We start from the raw sequence: 22,861 nt of genomic DNA, 5'->3' as shown, positions 1-22,861 counted from the left end.
CCTAACCCACTGTTAGTTTACAATCTAACGCGTTATATTATAAACTGACAGAGTTCACAATTTCACGTTGACATATACAGGGTGTTAGGTAAATGGGTATATGACCCGACACTAGCCCATGTTAACATGGGCATATAAATGTTATGGTGAAGTCAGAAAATTGATATCTTCATTTTAATAATTTAAATTTTCATACAAATCGGATTTTATAAAATGTATTTTGTATGAAAATTTAAAAAAATAAAATGATGATATCAAATTTCTGACTTCACCATACCATTTATATGCNATGTTATGGTGAAGTCAGAAAATTGATATCTTCATTTTAATAATTTAAATTTTCATACAAATCGGATTTTATAAAATGTATTTTGTATGAAAATTTAAAAAAATAAAATGATGATATCAAATTTCTGACTTCACCATACCATTTATATGCCCATGTTAACATGGGCTAGTGTCGGCTCATATACCCATTTACCTAACACCCTGTATACAGCGCCCCTAGCGGAAACTTTGAAGAACTAAAATTTTCATACATTTTTTAACGCGCTCACTAGTGAGTGCGTTAGATGTAAACTCACACTAGGCCCTCTGATGTTGCCACTTAAATTTTGTAAAACTTACCATGTTTTTTTAAACTAATCTTCTTGGATAAGCCATGTGATTAAGGTACCAGAGGGATAAAAAAAGTTTTTTTTAAATTGTGTACGTATTAATTTAAGTTTCGCACAAAACATGCTTATTGGTAAAGTGTTTTCTGTTGGAATAGTATTTTTTTAAGAACAATGAATAAAAATAAAAAAACGGCAGGGAAAATGAATATAAAGGACACAAAATTTAAGAAAATAAAAGTTTATAAAATTAATGGGTTTGTATATTCGCAAAATAAAAATCTTAGACATTATCAAACTTATAATTTCAGTCGCTTTCCTATTCAAAGCTATAAAAATCAAATCATCGATGTTTACAAAATACACAATCAAAGGCAATCACAACGATGCGTAAAGGCATTTACACATGAAGCAATCGAACGCGCAGTAAACGCCGCGTTTTACGGGCGTTTTCGCTTTCACGCCATTTGCAATAAATCACCGCGCCACCGAGTGGGCGACAGCGCCCGTGCGAATCATGGTCAAACTCAGGGCGGGCAGACGAGCGTTTTTATAGACCATTTAATAATAAGACCACCTCACAATAATAAAATAAAAAATAAATAAATGTAATTCGTCACAAATTAAGTTGTTCAAAGTTTTCCAATATGGCTTTATTCCTAGAAAGATGTCATAGTTCCTTACTTTGAAGCCATTTCTATATTACTACTATTAGCCGCATTTAAATCTAGAAGGAAAATTGTGTACTTATTAAAAATTCTTAAAGTTCAATATAAATTATTAAAGAAACTGATAATAATAATACTTACTGTATGAACCTCTTTTAACACACCACAAGTGGACAACTAAAGCTATCCCACCCAAAAGAAAGACAAGGAGCGCAATAATGCCGTACCGAATATTATTGTTGTTTTGTGATAATGTTGCTTCCGTCGGAGTATTTCTGAAACAAAATGTTTTTAGCAATAGAGGAATATACATAATATTCACGTTGGTGGTTAAAGTGAACATACGTAATAAAACTTACAAGGTACCATCAGTTATTGAATCACTCGTACGTTCACCGTACCTGATATTACTGTTCTTTTGTGATAATGTTGTGTCCGTCGGAGTATTTCTGAAACCAATAATGTTTTTAATAATAACGGATTATACATAAATCCACGTTAGTTAATAAAGTGAACATACGTAATAAAACTTACAAGGTATCAGTTTTTGAATCACTCGTACGTTCATTAAAATCATCATCATCAACTAAATTGGATCCGTCTCCTGAACCATCTTTCCATTCTTTAATTATCTTTGTACTAATTTCATCATCATTATTCTTGGCAAAACTTGTAAGAGTTGTATGAGACTCTTCACTATCATTATTTGTATCTGGTGAAGATTTAGATATTTTGTATGGTTGTTTTGAACTATATTTATTCCACCATTCTGTGTTTTTTTCATAGTTCGTAACACTCTCTGTTTTTTTAAAAAAATCACTATTATCACCATAATCACTATCGTAATTATTATAATCGAAGGATTTAAAAGAACTGTGATAACTTTCTTCTGAGTCTTTTGTAAAAATATCAGTAGATGCGTTTTTCATGGCATGATATTGTTCTAATATATCCTTAGCTAATTCCATATCATCTGTATAACTTAATTCATCATCGGGGAGCGATATAGTCTTAATTGTCGTATTTGATATGGCGGCATTAGTTTTTAAAGTTTCCTCTTTTGTCCATGTGTCAATTTCATCAAGCAATGTTTTATCACTTAATTCATCACCATAAATAACAGTGTCGTTATTATCCAAAGCAATAAGTTTGCTTGTTTTATTTTCATATGACGTAGTCTCAACTATCGTATCTGTTAATGCAGCAATAGTTGTTAAAATTTCCTCTTTCGACAAAAGATCAGTTCGACTGTGTGAAGTTGTATCATTGGGTTTATCAAAAGTGTTGTTGGTTGTATTTAGCGTCGTATAATCTAAAGCAATCAGTTTGCTTGTTTTATTTTCATGTGCTGTCTCAACTGTCGTATCTGTTATCGTAGCAATAGTTGTCAAAATTTCCCGTTTTGAAAATAAACCCATCTTATTATGCAAAGTTGTATAGTTTAATTCATCAGTGTAATCAATAGTGCTCTTGGTTGTATTTATTGTTGTATTATCCACATCAAAAGCTTCGCTTGTTTTATTATTTCGGTAAGTAGTCAAAATCACCTCTTTCAGGTCAGTTTCATCATGTGGAGTTTTATCAGTCAATATTTCAGTATAATTAATAGTGTCAATGGTTGTATTCAATGTCACATCAGCCACCTCGCTTGTTTTATTTTGATAGGTAGTCGCAAACATTGAATCTGTTGTCGTAGTATTAAATATTAAAATTAAGTCTATCAACCATACATCAGTTTCTTCATATGGAGTTTTGTCACTCAATTCTTCGGTGTAATCCGTAGGGTTGGTTGTATTCCATGTGGTATCATGCAAAGTCATCACTTCGCTTATTGTGATCGGATATGGAGTTTCAAATGTAAAATCTGTTGTTGAATCGATATTAGTACTTATTTCACTTGATAGTACAGTGTCGTTTACACTAGTACTACTAGTATTAACATCTGATCTTGAAACTGTAGTACTAAGAGGAGTATCTGTATAATCTGTGTGATTTCTTTCATCGTGCGTCAGCTTTGTTTTGTTTATAAGATTAGTTTCAAACCTGTAAATAGTAAGAGTCAAACATAAAATATTATTGTTGTTAAACAAACATATAAATTAATTAATATTAATATAAACATACCCAACACATTTGCAGACACTGGAAGCACTGATGTACATTTTCCTGAAAATAAAAGCCTAAGTTATTCAGATTTTTGCATTAATATATTTTAAACTTTAATAGAATTTTCTGCCTCCAAATTCGACTAAGATTTAGCTTAGTAGTAAAACACAAATGTAGTGGAAAGAATAATAAAAGTATACCTAAAAGGTATGTACTTATCGAACTCTTCGATCATTGATATTGTAAAAAAAATAAGTTGATTCAAATAGAAAATACATACCCATCTATTGATTTCGTTTCAAGATTACAAAGGGCCGTTTTCTGTAAGATAGGATATACTCGTATATCAAAATTTATAGGTTATCAACCAAGAATAAATAATGATACTATTATTAACAGTTTTAGGTTCATACCTACCTTTAATTTTTCATCTTCGGATTCTGATAGCCTGAAAAAGGATATTTTTAAGAATCTCGTTTGAGGTATTAACGATGGTTTAAGTATTAATAAACATTTAAATACAAAAAACATTTAAGTGACTTACTCCAAATGGCCACACAATTCTGCCATTTCCGTTAATTCAACAATCCTGAAAAATAATTTAGATTAGCTCAGTAATAAGTAGTAATAAACATTTACTAAATAGATAACGTATTTTTATGGATATCCTAAAATTCACCGCTTTGTATAATCCCAACTATCCCAACTAATATTATAAATGCGAAAGTAACTCTGTCTGTCTGTCTGTCTGTCTGTCTGTCTGTCTGTTACGCTTTCCCGCTTAAACCTCGCAACCGATTTTGATGAAATTTGGCATAGAGATAGTTTGAGTCCCGGGAAAGAACATAGGATAGTTTTTATCCCGGTTTTTGAAACAGGGACGCGCGCGATAAAGTTTTTCTGTGACAGACAAAATTCCACGCGGGCGAAGCCGCGGGCGGAAAGCTAGTAATGTATAATAAACACAGGTACAATGTATAATACTTAATAACCTTCCTCTAAGATCACTTTATCTATTGAAAAAAACCGCATCTAAATCTGTTGCGTAGTCTTAAAGATTTAAGCATACTTAAGCCTTGATCACACGTACCGAGCAAACGGGCGAGACAGTGCTCTCGGCCGAGTACTCAGTGCGTATTTTCATACATGTACTACTACGAGAGCACTGCCCTCTCGGTACGTATGATCAAGGCTTAAAGCCTTGATCACACGTACCAAGTAAACGGGCGAGACAGTAAAATGTTTACTCGATCGAGACAGTTGGGTGAGCGAGTCACATACTCGAGCGTTCGGACGAGCACTCGGCGTTATGTTCATACCNATTGATTGGCCATAAGGCACGCCTTCTGGCCAATCACAGCACTTTTAAGCCGGTTGCACATGTTGTAGTAGACTCTCAGTCGCTTTGTTTTTACACAGTTGAATGTGTGTGTGGGAGCTGTGGTGGGGGAAATGTGGGGACACTGGTTCTCGTTGTAGTTACGCGCGACTTCATATCTATTCTCTTTCTATGATCTGAGGTTCATACACACCGAATACTCGGCCGAGAGCACTGTCTCGCCCGTTTGCTCGGTACGTATGATCAAGGCAATAGGGACAGACAGACAGCGAAGTGACTTTGTTTTATACTATGTAGTGTTAACTGACGCTAAATACACAGTTTCAACATTATTTTTTGAAATACTTACTTATATTTTGTAAGGGGCTCTAATCGTACTGAAGCAGTTTCATTTGAAGCAGCTATAACAATTTTGATAATCATCTGTGAACAAAATACAAACAAAATTTAGTCTCACAGAGTAAACGTTGGATAAAATTGCAAACAAAACCAAATAAATAAATTTTATTTTTTTCACACAGCATACCATTTGTTATGTAATTTAAGTTAAAAGAAATTTAAAAGGAAATAAATCATTATACTACACCTAATAATAATAATTATGCCTTACCACGAATAAAGTGTAACGAAACATTTTAAATAAACACAAACTAGTATCCCACACTGTCACAATATTCCAAATAATCAACTTTACAATATTCTTATCAGGATATTGTTATGATTCGACCATTTTTAATGAGGTTGTGCATGTTGACTCATACATATTTCTATGGTATCAGTTTGTTTAAATGTTCATTTTTTCCAATGATCTATGATTTGATTAGTTCATTATTTGAGAGATTACAGCAAATTAAAATTAATGTAATTTCTATATAGCGTAAAAATACATTACTTATAAGTTTGATAATACAGGTCGATTATTAAAGTTTTGAGTTTATGATAAATGGACAAAACTAAATCTAGTGATTGTAGACGGAGCAACAGCAAAAGCTAAAAGTATTTTATGGATAAATTTAATTAAATAGGCTGCTCATTAAAAAGCTGACGTTCATCGTGACTATCAACACATTTTACGTCATTATCAATGTTTATGTACCTACTTTACTTACCTATGAAAGCAGAAATTAGAGCATTAGTTGTTAATAAAATCCATACGACAAAAATCCCGAAAGAAAAAACAAAGAAAACGCATTCAAACTGTTACCTACATATTGAAAATGTTGGTCAGCATAATTTGTGAATTTTAATAAAAAAAAATTAACTTTATTCATCATCATCCATAGGACGTCCACTGCTGAACAAAGGCCTCCCCCAATGATTTCCACAATGGTTAGTTGGTGGCCGCCTGCATCCAGCGCCTTCCCGCAACCGCAATTAGCGGCTAACTTTTTTGTGTTTTTCTTAATATGTCAATTTTATCAAAAAAGTTTTTTAAAAAGTAACTTTAATTTCACCTGCCTAATAAAACGCTCGTCTGTACAGCCGCGTAACGGGACAAATTTCACTGCGGCGCCGCCATTTTATTGTCAATACGAGTAAACGTCTCAATTTGGTCTGGCCTGCGTCGTACGGGCCAGTACAATAAAGTTACATGGTAAATAACTTTATCTTTTTCCAATATTCCTAGTTTATTCTGGAAATGTTCACAGTTTTACTACAACTGCGTTTACGAGCTTTAGTTTTTGGCCAGATATTGTAATCATGTAGAGTTAGCTCTATAGGCTATAGAATTCAATTCTGTTGACTTGTTTCCAGTTGAGTTTGGACATTTTCTGGACATATTTTGTGTCATTTCTAAAATAGGGGTTAACATTACGTTCAATACGTGTGTAGCTATTTTAAGTAAGGGAATAAATATATGTGATTAAAAGTAAAACAAAAAGAAAAAATGGTCAAGAAATTTGAGTTAGGTCATTGCCGAATAGATTACAAAATTGTGACTGCAGATTCTTATTAGAAAGTGCCTCGTTAACTTATTGAGACAGATAGCAAGCGGAAGTTCGTCGCCAATTTTTTGTGCTCTATGAAAATTAGATAAGTTTGTCACAATTAAAGCGTGATCTTTTTAAATTGATAAAATATCAAGTGTTTTTTTTATTGATAAACCTGTTCAGGCTTCTCATTAGGTTGACCGAAGATCTGGTTAACCAGTCGTTGTGGAAATCCTTGGGGAAGGCCTTTGTCCAGTAATGGTTGTAATTTGGGTTTCCTATCCAATGTCCTACTAACCATTGCAAAATTAAATTGGCGTATAGTCCATACGTGTGACCGCGTGCACTGTTAGTGCACATGACACGAATCCAGGTTGGAAGCGATACGCGGTTCCGGCGGGACGTCCTGATAACGGCCGGCTGTGTACTGCGGGACAAAACAACCGCGCGTTATCTAATTGGTCAATGATAACCTTGGCGGATAGTGCTGGCAGATTTTATAGACTACAGGACAGTAGCGTTATTTTAAAATATTTTGTTTTTATGTCATTAAAAATCAAACAGTCAAAAAGCAAGCCAGAAAACTGAAAATATTAACAAGTAATTGCGTGTAAAAATATAATATCCAATGCCAGATGTGTTTCTCGAAAACGGAAAGCTAAAATTTTACTGAAAATGATCAATAGTAATACTAGTGTTATGATAGCTTGATTTCTTTACGTGGCTAAGTATGCAGATTAAAGCTTATCTCAGAAAAACAAAAAGAATCAGTCTTCAAAATCTTTGTGGCAAAAGCAACAACGATTAAAAAATCTCCAAGTGCAACTAACAAGGTGCAGTATCTCTGTCCCGCAGTGCACGCGGTAATGGTGCGACCAGTGGCGCGGTGGCCGCCAATTGTCTCATCAAGGCAATTGTTGTGCGACTGCCCGCCGTCCGCCGGTCGGGTTACAACTCAATCAGCGGGCCCGGGTATATCCCTAGTGATTGTACACAAGCATAGACATTAGACAAGAGATCTGGCATCGGGAAAACCAATTGAGAAAAAAAGAAAATATCCTTGACACACTTTTAGAGCATAATATTTAGAAACATTGTTTCAGAGTGCAATTGACAATTTTAATGACATTTTGTCGACCTTTTATAGGGTAAGAGACCCAGATCTGGCATTTTAAATAGTTTAGCATACGAACTGGCTTAAAATATTATTTTTAATAACTTTTCAAGACTTTCTACCAATTTCTTTTTCTTTTTTAATGTCACTCTTTCAATGTGAAAGAAAATTTGTAGTTGTATTAACACACATTACTTTAAAAGACCTGGTGTTATTGCATAAATTGGAAGTTACTAAAACTATAGACAAAAAGTAGTCATAGTTACTAAATGAATCAATACAACAAACTTGTTATAGGATTCGTTCGTGCAGAACCGAAGGGCGGGCAGCTTACACCCTGTACGACTATTTATAAGTAAAAATAATAGTACAACATTATTATATTCGGGCAGGCCATAAATTAGGAGGCCCACACCTTTGGGCCGTTAGCTAGATGGATGTTTCGGTGGCCGGCAGTGTATTAGACAAAACAAAATATTGGAACAAAAGTTGCTGGTAGAGTAAGGCGCTATAGATCCTAAAGTGTTATCGTTATACCGCGTATGTTTTTGTATAGAGCCTAACGAGTAACTTATTGCCAAGTTTTGATAATACTGAGCTCTATTGTACATATTGTTAGGATTTCATTTGGCTACTTAGGACGACGACAAAAGCAAACCCAAATAAAAGATTAAACCATAAAAATGCCCTTTTTAAATTCTGCTCAGACTTTAAATTACTGGAACTAAGGAGAGTTAAAAAAAATGAAACAGATATAAAAACACTTTTTTAAACGACTTCAAAAAGAAGGAGGTTCTCAATTCGGTTGGAATGTATTTAATTAAATAAAAAGCTTAATCCAGCTTTTGCGGACATTAATGTGAGCTTATAATAATATTAAAGACTCCTACTCGTAGTTAGGCTAGTGTAGGAGTGTAGGCCAAATTCTTTTGCCTTTAGTAAATTCGAAAAAATAGAGACTAAAATACTGATGATGATGATAATGATGATGTATTCGTATTACCTAACATATTAGTCTACTAGGGTCCACAGAATGTTTAATTTGGCTGTGCACCAGAGCGGCAAGTCCATGTAATCCTATAATCGCGCTGTCCGTCCATCCGTCACCATTAATATCCCATCGGCCGCTAATCAAATGCACTCGATGGCACCAGCTGCCTGGTGAAGTGTCAACTTATCCCTTTCAGACCTTACTTAAATAAGCGTGCGCATTGACTTAAAATAAAAATTTGCTTGGCAAAATTTTGTTTTTCGGAACGAAATCGATACACGGCGATCGTGCGTATTATGATACTTTTAATAAAAAATATAGGACCCTCTTGCGGGCAGTTGGTCGCCGGACAGCGATTGTGAAAGATGTCAGAATTTTTAGGCGCGAACTCCCGGAGAGGTACGTATATAAAAAAATAGTATTTTGCTAGTATTGTTGTTAAAATGTTATAAATTATAAAGTAAATATTGTATTCTAATAAATAAATGAAAAACCATTAAAATAATTTATAGTATTGCTTACTTAAAACTAACTTAAATTTAATGCGCACTATCGTAGCAGTTCGGTTTAAATTCATTTTTAAACGGAAAAAACGGCACGCTCGTGCGTATTGTTTTTTTGGATATTTAATTCAAATAGTAGTCATTTTTTAATTTAACTCTTTGATGTAGCAGTTTAATTATCAGAAAACATTATCTTATGCTTATTAGGTGATGAAAATGACTCAGATATTAAAAAAAAATCCAAACGAAAGCTACTTTCTGCACCATTTAGATCAAAAGAAGGAAATAGTATGAAATGCAGTTATTTTATGCCAGCAATCCATTGATTTGGCTAGATCTGAGCCTGCAGAGCCATCAGGGAGTACCAGTAGTGCTCAATTCTCCGTAAAAGTAACTTTACCATGTATTACGCCAATTGAAGAGAGAAAAGGGCTAGGATATGGAGGCAAAGGGCATATCTGTAAAATAAATGAAAGATATTGATAGATAATCAATCTATTCGACTGTACAGACTCCAATGAAGTACTTTGGAAACTTCCTTGGCCATAATTTTATAGACTAGGAGCCAAATGCTTCAATAACTACTACTTGAGAAAAACTGGGCGAGCCGTTAATACCTCCGCTGATAAAATGTTTGGTATGCTTTCATACATGGATTTTTTTCTTTCCCCAGTTGTATCTGTTCTGGTGACTAAATATACGATAAGTAGTCATAGGTGACATTCTGAAGACGTTAGGATTCGCAACGTGGCGAAGCCAATTGAATTTTGTTCCCTATGACCATCCCACTTCCCTAGAGGACATACCTTTTGTGGAAAGTACAGCCTTCAAAGTCTTGTAAGCTTGTCAGAAAATGGATAGAGTGTCTAATAGTTACTAAATAGATGAGTAACTTTTATATAATGAGTATATTATGTTACTGACAGATGCAGGTTGTAAGAAATGAATCTTGCTCTGTTTGGCTTTTAACAGCTGGAAGACTGATGCTTGATTTCAGTATTTATTTGGATGCAAGTACAGCTTTTGCTGAGTAAGAGCAGGATGTTGGTGCACTAGTAATTTTGTATACTTAAGCAGTTCCTCCACACAGATTTATATACTTCGACAGGTTTTTCACCAGCGTCAGTCATGTTATTAGAAATTTGACAGCGATTGCCTTTGATTGGCACTAGCACCATTATGATGAATGGTATTTTTCAACGAAAAACGTTAAATTTCATGTCTAACCATAAGATGAAAAGAGGAGAGTCAGAATAATTCGTGTTTGATGACTTGGCTCTCTTAAAATGGAAATACAACACATTTGTTATGATAATCTCTAACTGTTCCACCAGGAGCTCATAACACTTCAAGGGTCATGAGTTGGAATGGTTTTATTCAAGTAAAAGCTGATTATTATTAAATTTTAATAATAATATCCAAAAAAGTGGGTCTTTTCTTATGGATTTCCTCTAATTTATTAATTATGCACGAGTGTGCGTATAGTGCACTTAGTCCTAACCCGCACGATAGTGCGGGTACTTTTCTGAAAAATTGGAAAGTCGAAAAATTTTTATATTATTTTTCTTGTTTTCCTTATGGACCAAATGTTACATAAAATCCGAGAAAACATAAATTTTGTAGAAAAAAATTTTCAGGTCTGAAAGGGTTATAATTGGGACACACGTGGATATCACACACACACACTTTAGGTATCTCTTGTTCTAACTTACTATCGTTCTAATATAGAGATGAGAGAGATTAGATGAAAGATGCTGAGAGAGATGAGATAAAAGATACTAACATTAAGTTAAAGGTCCATACCGAATGCAACTGAAGATTTCTTCTCATCAATTTCTCTCAGAATACCTTGTCTAATATTTTTAAGCATAATGGTGATTCTGTATTTTTTTAAATATTATCATAAAAACAAACATACGTTATACGAGTACATACCTACCTATCCTATCAGTTTACAAAATTCACTTTTCTGACATAATAAAAGTGGAATTTTGTCTGTCACAGAAAAACTTTATCGCTCGCGTCCTTGTTTCAAAAACCGGGATAAAAACTATCCTATGTCCTTTACCGGACTCAAACTACATATCTCTATGCCAAATTTCATCAAAATCGGTTCAGTGGTTTATGCGTGAAAGCAAGACAGACAGACAGAGTTACTTTCGCATTTATAATATTAGTATAGATTCTTTACCCAGAATCGTAATAGTAAAACGAAACAGGTGAAAAAAGCACAAATAGACTGTCTTCAAATTATCGATGACCATGAAAATTGGTAAATCTTTTTAAAATAAAAGCTTTGTTTGGCTATCCGCATTAATTTTTGCATTTTTATTTCATTTTGAACTGAGCTAGTTCTCATAACAAAGAGTTTAAACTAATACGTTACTGAAACATTGTGAAGCAACCTGGCTGCTCTAATGAAAACGTACGAGCGCGATAGCCTGTTATGGTGCGCGCGCGCAAATTGCACGTCAGCTGGGCAAGGGTCGGACAGTGCGCATTTAGACAAGTTTTATTTGACAACCTTATCTATTGTTTATATTTTCTGAAACTGTGTATTACTATGTAGTTTGAATTATTAAAAAACTCTTTGTCTAAGCTAAGGATTTGCTCTTAGTATTATTATAAGCTTTATTAAATAAAATACATTACTTACACATTTTTTTAACTATCATTAAACGTCAAGAGTTAGCAAAAATTTAATATACACCTAGCTAGACTTATAAGAATCTAATAAGAATACAATAGTCCAATTGGAATCCAATAAGTTACGACTTACGAGATTGTTTCTCTGAAAGTAAGTAAGAAGCAGTGCAACTTAATATAAAGCTCCGATTTTGTGTCTACTTTTTATACCCCGAAATTACACTAAGGCTTAGTCCTCTCTACCTCGTTATCTTAATAATTCAATTAATCATTCACATTATTCAACAATTAACCAACCGGTCTGTCTATTCAGCATGGATATCGGTCAAGGCGGCCGTCCAGGACCGATGTATAAATACGGCCCACTCCTATCATTGTTCTGGTACGTCCGTTTGTTCTCCCATCTGCGATACTATATGAATATTAATACCAAACCCGACGTTGCACTTCGGAAACTCTGGCGCTAATCCAAATCCACCCTTATCAGCTACAAAATATGGCTCTGTAAATAGTCTAACTGTGAGATTAGAGCAGCAAATGTAATTTTGTAAATATGTTTAATACGAGTTCATTGTTAGCATAGCAATTTGCATGATATGAAAGTATAGGCGTCGATTCGATTGACAGTGCATCTAATAAATTAATTCCGTGAGTCATGGGTTGAGGAAACTCATTTAAATTATTCAGTGAGATTAATCTTATGAGATTCTTATAAGAGGCAATCTTATAAGACTAAACAAATTATAAAAGCTAATAGGTATTATAGAGTAACACTTGTTAAAAATGTTTATGGTTTAAGCAATATGATACCTACTTACTTATTCGTACCTGATACGTTTGATAATGTAGTTCAATATTAACGTCCTGAAAAATGAAAATGAAAATTATCTAAGAACCGTTTAAGCGATAGAAAATAGACTGAAAGTAAAATAAAACATTTTGTAAGCAGCACAAAATAAAATAAAAAGCTTTTTCATTTTCAGTCTTATAACCAATAACTACAAGTTAAATTTTAATTTGTAAATTCCAATATAAAATGACAATTAGTGATGTATAAACAAATAATTATGATAATAAATTAAATAAGTCAAAATAAGATCTCCATTGAAGACGATAGTGCTGCGCGATAGATCGCCGCCCGCCCACGCGTGATGCAACTATTCGATCGGGCTGACTCATTGTACGCGCGCCCATCTTTGAAGTAATTGATCTTTACATGTTAATAAGATTGGATAGGTAAACAGGATTAGTAATTTGACGAAATTGTATAAACCTAAATTAATAGACTAATAAATTACGAATCACTGGACAAAATAAGAGGTTACATAAGGTTGAATACAGGAAAGTAATTTTAATTTCAGCAGTCGGTTAATCTCTAGCATAAGTGGTTGTGATTAATTATTTATGCATTACATAATTTAGTTACTGCTAATGTAACTTTATTTACACACATGCAAACTATCTGTATATTGTAGAACCTTTCCAAAGCTTACAACTTCTACAAATTGCTACAAGAAATACCTACTGTACGAAGAATAATAATAAGGCTGAGTTGCACCACCTAACTTTGACCGTAACTATAACGTTAACCAGTGTTATTTGTATGGAGTTTGACAGATTTTTCACGTTTATCAAAGTTAAAGTAAGATGGTGCAACCCAGTCGAAGAATTACATTAAATGCGTTTCAAATCGACTTATGTATGCGGCCGCAGGATGTGAGAGATTTGTATGAAAACAAGGACCACTGACCAATGTCGCACGCCCCACGCAAGCCCCGCGGCAATTTGAACACCTTTATTATTATTTCTGGCTATCGAGGCTCCAATGACACGAGCTAATTATAATAATAATGCATATTGCAATCCGTCAGTTCGGATGAGTCATGTTGATCCGTCCTCCCACGCAGTGGTATCACTTAGGTCTGTTTAATATTGGTCGGTTAGCAAGTAACTTAAATGCTAATCATTTAAGTTACTTAGAATGAGCTAATATGAGGTAGGCTTAAGTTAATTTCGCAAATCTACGGCCTTCTGGTCATGTCCTTGTGCCATTATGACATTCAGAGCACTACTAATATGAGATTTTTCATCAAGCCCCTGATTCAGCAAATATAATTATTTAATAACACATTTTTTTGGCTTGGCTTGCATAAAAAGAACAGAAATCAACGCTTTTCAAGCTCTACTGTTCCATTTCCCATCGATTTCGAAATCAATCGGACAATACTTCAACAGATCTATCACCACAAAAAACCGCATCACCATAATAAAAATAGATCGAGTAGGTTCTCAAATAATGTGTACGATAATAGATGTATATTATGCACGCATGTGTACTATGTAAAGTCCTACTTTATGTCTGCTACAGAAAACAAAATAATGAGACCCAGTTGCTTTATAGAGAGCCGTATGAGCCGTATCTAAAAGGATCGAAGTTTATAATTATGTATTGTATGAAATCTTTGTTCTGAATTTCTGATTATCAAAGACCGATGACCGTGTGGTTTCAGCAGACCATTCCTACTCTTATTGAATGTCCTAGGAGGCTACTTGACAAGTTAACATCGGGTTAAGTTCGTGTTTAGCGCAGCGGAGACCAAAACTTACCTGATTTATTTATTTATTTTATTGAGCTATCAACATGAAATACAGCATTAAACACAATAAAAAAAAACAATTAATCCAAAGGTCTCTAGCTAACTGCTCCCACATATACGATAACCACAGCATGCATAATATTACAATGTAAGCAATCCGTGAACTTTACTTGATAATGATGATGATTTTGATATATACGCGTTCTTAAGGATATAATCCTTGAATGAGACCTACCGTATTTCCCTACACTGTGTCATAACGGCACTCCATCATAAAAAGTGGACGACGCATCTGCGCCCGCGCATATTCATAGATGTGTGTTTTTTGAGCGGAATAAAGCGCTTCTTGAATGATGACGTATCGTATGACCTATTGAATGCCGGCCATTGTGAGATGCCATTTGAATATAAAATTGTTATGGTAGGCTACCGAATTTGGTGAAAATATTATTTTATTGACACACATTTTTGTAGTACAAAAGTAATATTCAGAAGGAAATAAGAGGAGTTCAATGATAACGGTCATTCTCACGATTAGGCGTTCTCAGCCTAATTACCATATTATTTTTGAAATTTGGCTTAATTGACTTAAACGCATTTAAATATAAAACACCTGAAAAATACGAATTGAATAATCGTAAAGGCGTCAAATTATTCAAAGCGGTTTTCGCGCAAATGAGGCCCAAAAATTTTATGGTCACGGTAATTAGATAAGGCTAATACTTAATCTAACGGTAGTTAGAAAAGATATGTAAAATAACAAACAAAACAACATCTTGCATTGATAAATTTGTACACAAATATATAGCGTCATAAAAAACGCTGTAGGTACTCTTAAAACCCTTTTTAAAAAGAAAAACACTAATTTTAATTATTTATTGAATTAAGATATTTTCAGTATACTGCAAGAATAGAGGCTATAACAGGAACACTTAGTTTCAGCAAGAAGGGGCTACGTGTCACATTTCAAATGAGAGCATTTAGCTGAATCAGAATCTGAATCATCATTATTTTATTTGCTTTAAATGTGGTACAAACGATGGATACAGATAATGGATCAAGTCTCACAAATTTGTCTTTTCGGATAACCTAATATTATGCATAATATCGAAAAATTAATTAATGATATTAGTGTTTTTTTCCCTTTTTTAATCTATCTGCGATCAGCCATCAGCCTTAACAGATTGGATTGAATTTGTAATAATGACAGTTCCAGCTCTGCACATCCCATGATTTGTTACCTCGATTCTTTTACAAAACGTTTTCAGATTGATGCTATTCGCTTTCTCCTGAGCCTGAATGTAGAGTTCTCAGAATTTAGAAGGGATGCAGCAAATAGATTTCCTCTTTGAAGTTTGGTATCACTTCAGTGGACTTTGTAAACCAAGGTGCACAGCTCAAGATTTGTAATACTTTAATTTGAAAACGTTAAAGTATTTCTACATTTGAGAGGCTGGGTCGATGCCATATGTCTACATGGCTACATTTGTAAATAGTTTGTTCTCCAAGCTTCTTCTGCCCAGTATTCATTGCATATCACGAAGTTTTTTCTATGCATAACAAGGCAGGTAGGATGCAGTCTAGGATGGTACATAGTGCCTATACACTTTCGCCTTGAAAAGGCCCATTGTCTGTTCATTTGTTCCCTTTTGTTCTTAATGTGTTCACGCCAGGTAAGTGTTACTGTTGGACAATCTCCTTTTCTTAGGGCGAAGGTAATATGGATAGAAAAATAAATATCTGGTACAAGACATGTTTCACACAGGGGTGACATCTCCTGGTCATCAGGAAGCCCCGATTTTACTCCAGCTAACTTCTTTTTGTGGGGTTACCTTAAGAGTTAAAATATACTCTATAATCCAACAACCATGCAGCAACTGAAGCTGAACATTCGTCATGAAATCGAATCTATTTCGAGGTAACTAACGAAATCTTTTCAAAATTTTGATGTCAGATTGGAAGAAAAGTCCGTAAACATGTCATGCGAAAGTCTAGGTATTTTTTAATATTTTATTATCATACTTATTCAATCGTGAGTGCAATTTGTAGGTAATAATTTCATACAACGGTGATTATAAATATATGGTAATTAGTACATGGAAATTATAAAACGATAGTTTTTCTTCAAAATTTCCAAAATCTGCAGGGTATGCAAATACTGTATTACTACAATGTACGGAAGCCAAAGTAATGTTTCTATTTAAACTAACAACGTGGATCTACCTTTATAAATCTAGTATAAAAATAGGGACATGGTAATTAGAAAAATTTAAAACCAAAGATATGGTAATTATACTCTAACGCAATTCATCGACGGTTACGCCAACGCAATAGACATCCACTTGCTAACAGGTCAAGGCACTAACTAAGGGCTAGCGCCGCGCGCGGTAATGATGTGTCAAATACTATTACTTAGGCTAGTATGACCACGAACAGAAAACGTAACGGTAATTAGGACTTTAGCTCGGACAAGCGGTTTTTCAATTATAATTATTTACAGAATGGTTCTATTGAAAAGATATTTTGCCAAGTATAAGACAATCTTATAAACTCTTTAAAATGTTGAATGGAGTAAATCAAATCTATACGACATAAAAATTACAGCCAACTTTTAACATTAAGTCGGTGTGCGGACGCGTCACGGTAATTATAGAACAGAGGTTCATGAAATTAATTTAGCCACTAATACTTAAAATAGAGGCATATGATTTTATGCACAACTGGATAAGGTTGTTAAGTAACATATAAAAATACTTGCATGTCTCTAATTTGTCATTTTTAAAGATTTAACAGCCCGGACACGTAAAAACTACCTAATCTGAGAATGGCCGATAAGAAAGACTTCCCTAAAGTACAAAGTGGATCTCAAAAAGAAAATTATGATCACATTTCAGAAATAGAGCCTGGACTGAAATGGAAGTATTAACACGTTCATGCAAAATACGCCATTTCTCTTAATATTGTCGTCTGCATACCAAAAAAACAAAGAAATTTTCTTTGTTTTTTGGTATTTGCTAGAGCTGACTCGTCATAGGGAAAAGCATGACGTGTAAATTCGTCAAACTTCATATTATAAGTTGATCGATTAATTGACGTACAGAACTTATTACCAACGAATTTACTTACAAGTGTCGAATTTACTTTGTGGCAGTCTTTACCTCTTTGCATTATCAGCCTTGGTGTGCGTCATTATTTCTATTTCTAACATGTAAACAAAACATTTCAATGGAAAACAAAAACATGTCCGTTTTTATCCTCTTATCGCGAGACCATGCGGGTGCGCGGTCAACGTAAACAAATTACAAGCGAATTTAAACCTTAAGTTGTGGCCATTAAGGTATGCATGATAAGTAGGTAAGTCAGTGTTTGCGGCATTTACATGATTATAAAAGACTAGCTTTCCGCCCGCGGCTTCGCGCGCGTGGACTACATTATCTACATATTTTACGGAACCCTATTTTTTTCCAAAATAAAATTTAGCCTATGTTACTCGTGGATAATGTAGCTTTCGAATGGTGAAAGAATTTTAAAAAACGGTCCAGTAGTTTTTGAGCCTATTCATTACAACCAAACAAACAAACAAAGTTTTCCTCTTTTTAATATTAGTGTAGATAAGAAAAAAGGTTAGCTTTTGATGTCAAGTGGATGTGTACGAGTTTTGGATAGGTGATTTACTTATAGGGGTCAAGTCAATAATAAAATTAATTTAGTTAAAACTAGTGATGAAACGGATAGTTGTTTTTTAAAATTGAAAAAAATTGCGCTATACGTGCAGTAACTTTTCAAAATAAGTGCCGATAAAAGAAAGAGAAATGAAATGAAATGAAATGAAATGAAATGAAATGAAATGAAATGAAATGAAATGAAATGAAATGAAATGAAATGAAATGAAATGAAATGAAATGAAATGAAATGAAATGAAATGAAATGAAATGAAATGAAATGAAATGAAATGAAATGAAATGAAATGAAATGAAATGAAATGAAATGAAATGAAATGAAATGAAATGAAATGAAATGAAATGAAATGAAATGAAATGAAATGAAATGAAATGAAATGAAATGAAATGAAATGAAATGAAATGAAATGAAATGAAATGAAATGAAATGAAATGAAATGAAATGAAATGAAATGAAATGAAATGAAATGAAATGAAATGAAATGAAATGAAATGAAATGAAATGAAATGAAATGAAATGAAATGAAATGAAATGAAATGAAATGAAATGAAATGAAATGAAATGAAATGAAATGAAATGAAATATTTTATTCAGCGACACAACACAGCATCAATAATATTTAACAAAAGTAAAGAGAGTAGGTAATGTGCGTGTCACCGAAACGGTATCCACTCAGTATCATGTCGAGGTGTCGTAAGGGACACCACGACGCTGGTCTTCCGTGGATACTCGGAGGGCAAGAGGCACTGCTATAACACAGCAATACTACTCCGGTTGCAGTACAAGTAACACAGTTATCACTAAAAAAACACACCGATTTCCTTACTGCTTACTGGTAGGCGAAGAATACAACACTATTACTCAATGAACAAAGACTAGGTATGTACACTCGACAGCACATCAGGCTACACACTCTGATTGCAAAACAGCTCCCATCACAAGAAAGTAATTATGATGTCTAAGAGCATAGAAAAAAATCTAATAGAATTAAATATTTGCATAATAAAATTTTCGGCCACAGTTTTTTTGACCATTATAAATCTTTTAGTTTAAGGCTAGAATGTAAATAACTCAATAATTTCTGATTTTTACTTATTATTTAAGTGCCTAGTTAGTTTTACCATAATGTAGAGTCGTATAAAAATACAAAATGATTGACTGTTTGCTTTGCAATAACTAAACAAATATGCAGTTGCAATTCCCACCGTGAGAAATCTGACCGAGCCCAATTTGCTATACGTAACACTATAGTTTATAATATAACTGTCCGCTAAAAAACGTGGGGCCTACTTTTTGTTGGCACCCCTCAGTTTTAGCGAACACTTTTTACTTATTCAAATCGCAAAGTCTTACCCCTGAGTTTTTTTACACAATAGTTTCTTTCATTGGACGTCTAATTTATTTTTTTTAACGTCCGGGACCGTAGCCGCGGGTCATAGGTGATCCGTACGCTCGAAGATAGTTCTCAGGCGATTTTTTAAATCCTCTTTGTGAGTGTACATCTGCCTTTATGTCCGATGTTGCCAATAAAAAGATGCGTTGCGATTTTTAACGTGGGAATCTATTAGATCTTTGGACCATGTGTATCTTAAGCTTCGATATCAATAGAGGACGGTTATTTTTTAAAAGGGCGATTGCATTGTTATTTTGTTTAATGATACGTCTTTGTTAGAAGTCAAATCGAAAATCAATAAATCGTGTAATTTAGTTTTCTTATCATTGATATTATTGTTTACTTTTTACTTATGTAAAACGAAGCCATGCAAGTATATGTAATAATATACTAAGTTACTATTGTAATTTAACCATTCATTTACTTAAGTTTTTGCTTCAGCGTAACGGCAGACTCTCTCGTAGAGGTCCCTTGTTTTGTTTTTCTTCTAGAAAGTGTATAATAATAGTTTTTAATCTAAATCCCACCGTTCTCTCACCGCCATTGTATCGATCGAATGTACCCACACGGTAATCGTTCGTCATTTGTCTCAAAAACAAAATACGAACGTCGGCGACGTCACGAACCAGTTCGCTTTTTAAAAACAGCGTCCTGTGACGTAGCGCCCGCATGCAGCAATCGATAAGGACACGTGTGCCCAGCAGACCTATTGTTTTATCAAGGAGTACAGTAGTCTGCTACCTACATGGGTTTTTTGATTAAATGTAGGTTAAACAAGATTAGAAAACTTTGTAACTGGAAAATCATGTGTTGTTTTTGATGTCCGAATAAACAACTGATACAAGCGCTTATAATATGTTTTTGATTTTAGATTAATTAACTTTAATTACACTTTTCCATTTGTACCTTTATTGCAATTATTTAATTAAGTAATCATTTTAATAATATCAGTGTATGATAATACTCGTAAATAGGTAATACCGACTGAAATCAATGGACGTTAATGATGTGCAAGTTAGCGTGACAAGGAATAACGATAAAAAACTAACAATAATGTTAACCAACGTTATCCTTCCCCAAAAAATGTCCGGTCGACAATACTTTTCCGCGCATTACACATGTCTGTATCGAATCTTCGATAGCAGAAAGGATTATCAAATACATTGTACTCCTGCCTTTATAATACTTTTTTCTATTGCCAATTTTTTACTTTTTTCTTCGCGGCCAGGTGCCGATGTCATGTACGGACAGATAAGTCAACAGATAAAAAATGGGTTGAGAACCATAGACAAGGGTTCGGACTGGGGTTCGGATTTTGAATTCGATTTGATCAGTGGCCTTTAGTCTGAATACGGGCGATGATTTGTGGGAGCATAGATAAGATAGCACTTTTGCGAATTCTTTTATGATTTAAAATTTAATTGCTCATGATTTTCAAGTGTTTTGTTATTTAGGGTGTGTGTATGTAGTGATATATTTATTTTAACCCCATTCAGGAGGTGCATTCCATTCCTGTTTTATTTTATCAGTATTTAATCAAGAGGGCATTTCTGCGTATCGCTATAAACATTTAAATGCATTTTATTCCAAGGTTGATTTTCATGAAGCATCATTCAATGTTTTCCAATGGAGCGAAATAATAATTAATAAAAAAGCAATAAAAATCCCTCGAGCTTTTTTTATTAAAGAATAGCAGTGACCGTTATAATCTACATGTACCTATTCAAATTTCTTCCCACCGATACATTCAAAGACGTTCGATCTTCAAATCTGCGTGCGAAAAAAAAAACAATTTAAATATTCAATGGATTCTAATCATGCAACTGGCCGTGACCGTGGCCCTTGGCTTAAAAAATCTCACCCCACGTTTTTTTTTCAACCCTTTTATGCATATCCTATGTCACCCAGACCCAGGCAGCGTTACAAGTCATATTTAAATAATTTATGCGTTCGTTAGTGGGCTTGTTTTTGCATCTGCGTCGTGAGTGTGCGTTTTTAGAAGATTTACTGTTTGATGTGGGCATATAGAATTTTCTCGCAAATATTTGGAGGGTTAAGTGTTTATTTTGATTTTGGTTTTTGTTCCCTATTAAACTAAACATATTAAGTTTATCTATGACTAGGATTGCCAGGCGTCCGTCCATGTTTGGCTTTTTAGGGACTTGTCCGGCCAAATATTGCCTTGTCCGGCCAAATATTGCCTTGTCCGGCCTGTCCGGCTTTTGTTAGGCTTTTTATTTGGAAATTTGGATATTTGCAAGTCGAGCCACAGAATCATATGCGCACGTATCAGGATGTTGGTCAAAAACCGATGATGATAGTAGGGTAAGGTGGGGCACAATATTACACGGGGTACAATGTTACAATGCATACCTATTTCTCCTTCCCTTTCTATAGTTGTATGATGTTCAGCGGCTCAGTTCAGCAGCTCTTATGAGCTTGACAAACGTGTATACCAACATCATACAACTAATAGAAAGGGACGGATAAATATGCATTGTAACATTGTGCCCCACCTTACCTTACTAATTGCACCCCCCCCCCGTCTCATGTCCGGCTTTTAGGGTAAAATGTCCGGCCAAATGAAGCACAAAGTCCGGCTTTTGTGATTTTGGACCTGGCAACCCTATCTATGACGCCGTTAAAATTCAGCTACGTGAAAGAAACCTTTAGAAGGCTTTTAAAAGTTTCATTACCTCATCAAAATTCAAAGCGCGACCGAAAAGCGGTCATTTAGCAAAAAGAACAATGGGTCGGCCACAAACAATAATCATAGCATAGACAACTCAATCGACACATCGAAAGTGAAAGGGATGGACTGCATCGCGATTGTCATTTAGCAAAGATCGTGTCATTCTCATTGCGGTGGCGAAATAGAGTAACCCACGATGGCAAGGTATTCTGTGGAACAGGGTACAGCCAACATAATATCAGACTACATATTTTAATTGTAAAATAGAACTTATTACACTACTGTAGGACTTACTACATAAGTGCTGTTGTCTATCTTGTTCAGTAAACGGGTTTTTTATTATTTTATAAACGCTCTATTTTTTAGTGATGATGTAAATTTAAAAGGAGGAAAGTTAGTTTGCCCAATAATTTAAAAAAAATCTATGTTATCAGCAGAAAAAGGGTTAGCAGCCTAAATAAAAAACAAAACATTAAAAATTGCATCGTGAATTACAGCTGTAACGTCGCAAATCTAACCGAATAATTAGCAATTTTTTAAATTACCGTATGAGAATAAGAAATTAAGGCGTGGAATCCATAAATCT

At 34.2% G+C, this 22,861-nt stretch overlaps 1 protein-coding gene across 1 annotated transcript; it reads right to left on the bottom strand.

Annotated features, from left to right (window-relative positions):
* Positions 1 to 925: 925 nt before the first annotated feature.
* On the bottom strand, positions 926 to 5,400 carry LOC114353658 (mucin-3A-like). The gene is made up of 10 exons (XM_028305724.1): positions 5,338 to 5,400; positions 5,077 to 5,150; positions 3,933 to 3,977; positions 3,806 to 3,836; positions 3,669 to 3,709; positions 3,407 to 3,448; positions 1,817 to 3,325; positions 1,642 to 1,731; positions 1,424 to 1,557; positions 926 to 1,341 (listed from the first exon to the last, which is right to left on the bottom strand). The coding sequence occupies exons 1-10, from the start codon at positions 5,359 to 5,361 to the stop codon at positions 1,295 to 1,297; spliced, it is 2,037 nt and encodes a 678-aa protein (XP_028161525.1). The 5' UTR covers positions 5,362 to 5,400; the 3' UTR covers positions 926 to 1,294.
* Between the last annotated feature and the right edge of the window lie 17,461 nt (positions 5,401 to 22,861).

The sequence above is a fragment of the Ostrinia furnacalis genome, unplaced genomic scaffold, assembly GCF_004193835.3.
Source record: "Ostrinia furnacalis isolate ACB-3 unplaced genomic scaffold, ASM419383v2 OfSCF1780, whole genome shotgun sequence".
Lineage (NCBI taxonomy): Eukaryota > Metazoa > Arthropoda > Insecta > Lepidoptera > Crambidae > Ostrinia > Ostrinia furnacalis.
Note: the sequence above shows the minus strand (reverse complement) of the source record. Positions and strands in the feature narration are given on the sequence as shown.

Bases quoted from the DNA above. Each gene is read 5' to 3' on its own strand.
- LOC114353658 (XM_028305724.1), bottom strand. From the start codon at position 5,361: ATGTTTCGTTACACTTTATTCGTG. The intron at 3,449-3,668 runs GTATGTATTTTC...TTTTATTTTCAG, and splicing joins GAAACGAAATCAATAGATGG to GAAAATGTACATCAGTGCTT. The intron at 1,558-1,641 runs GTAAGTTTTATT...ATTTTGTTTCAG, and splicing joins TCAATAACTGATGGTACCTT to AAATACTCCGACGGAAGCAA.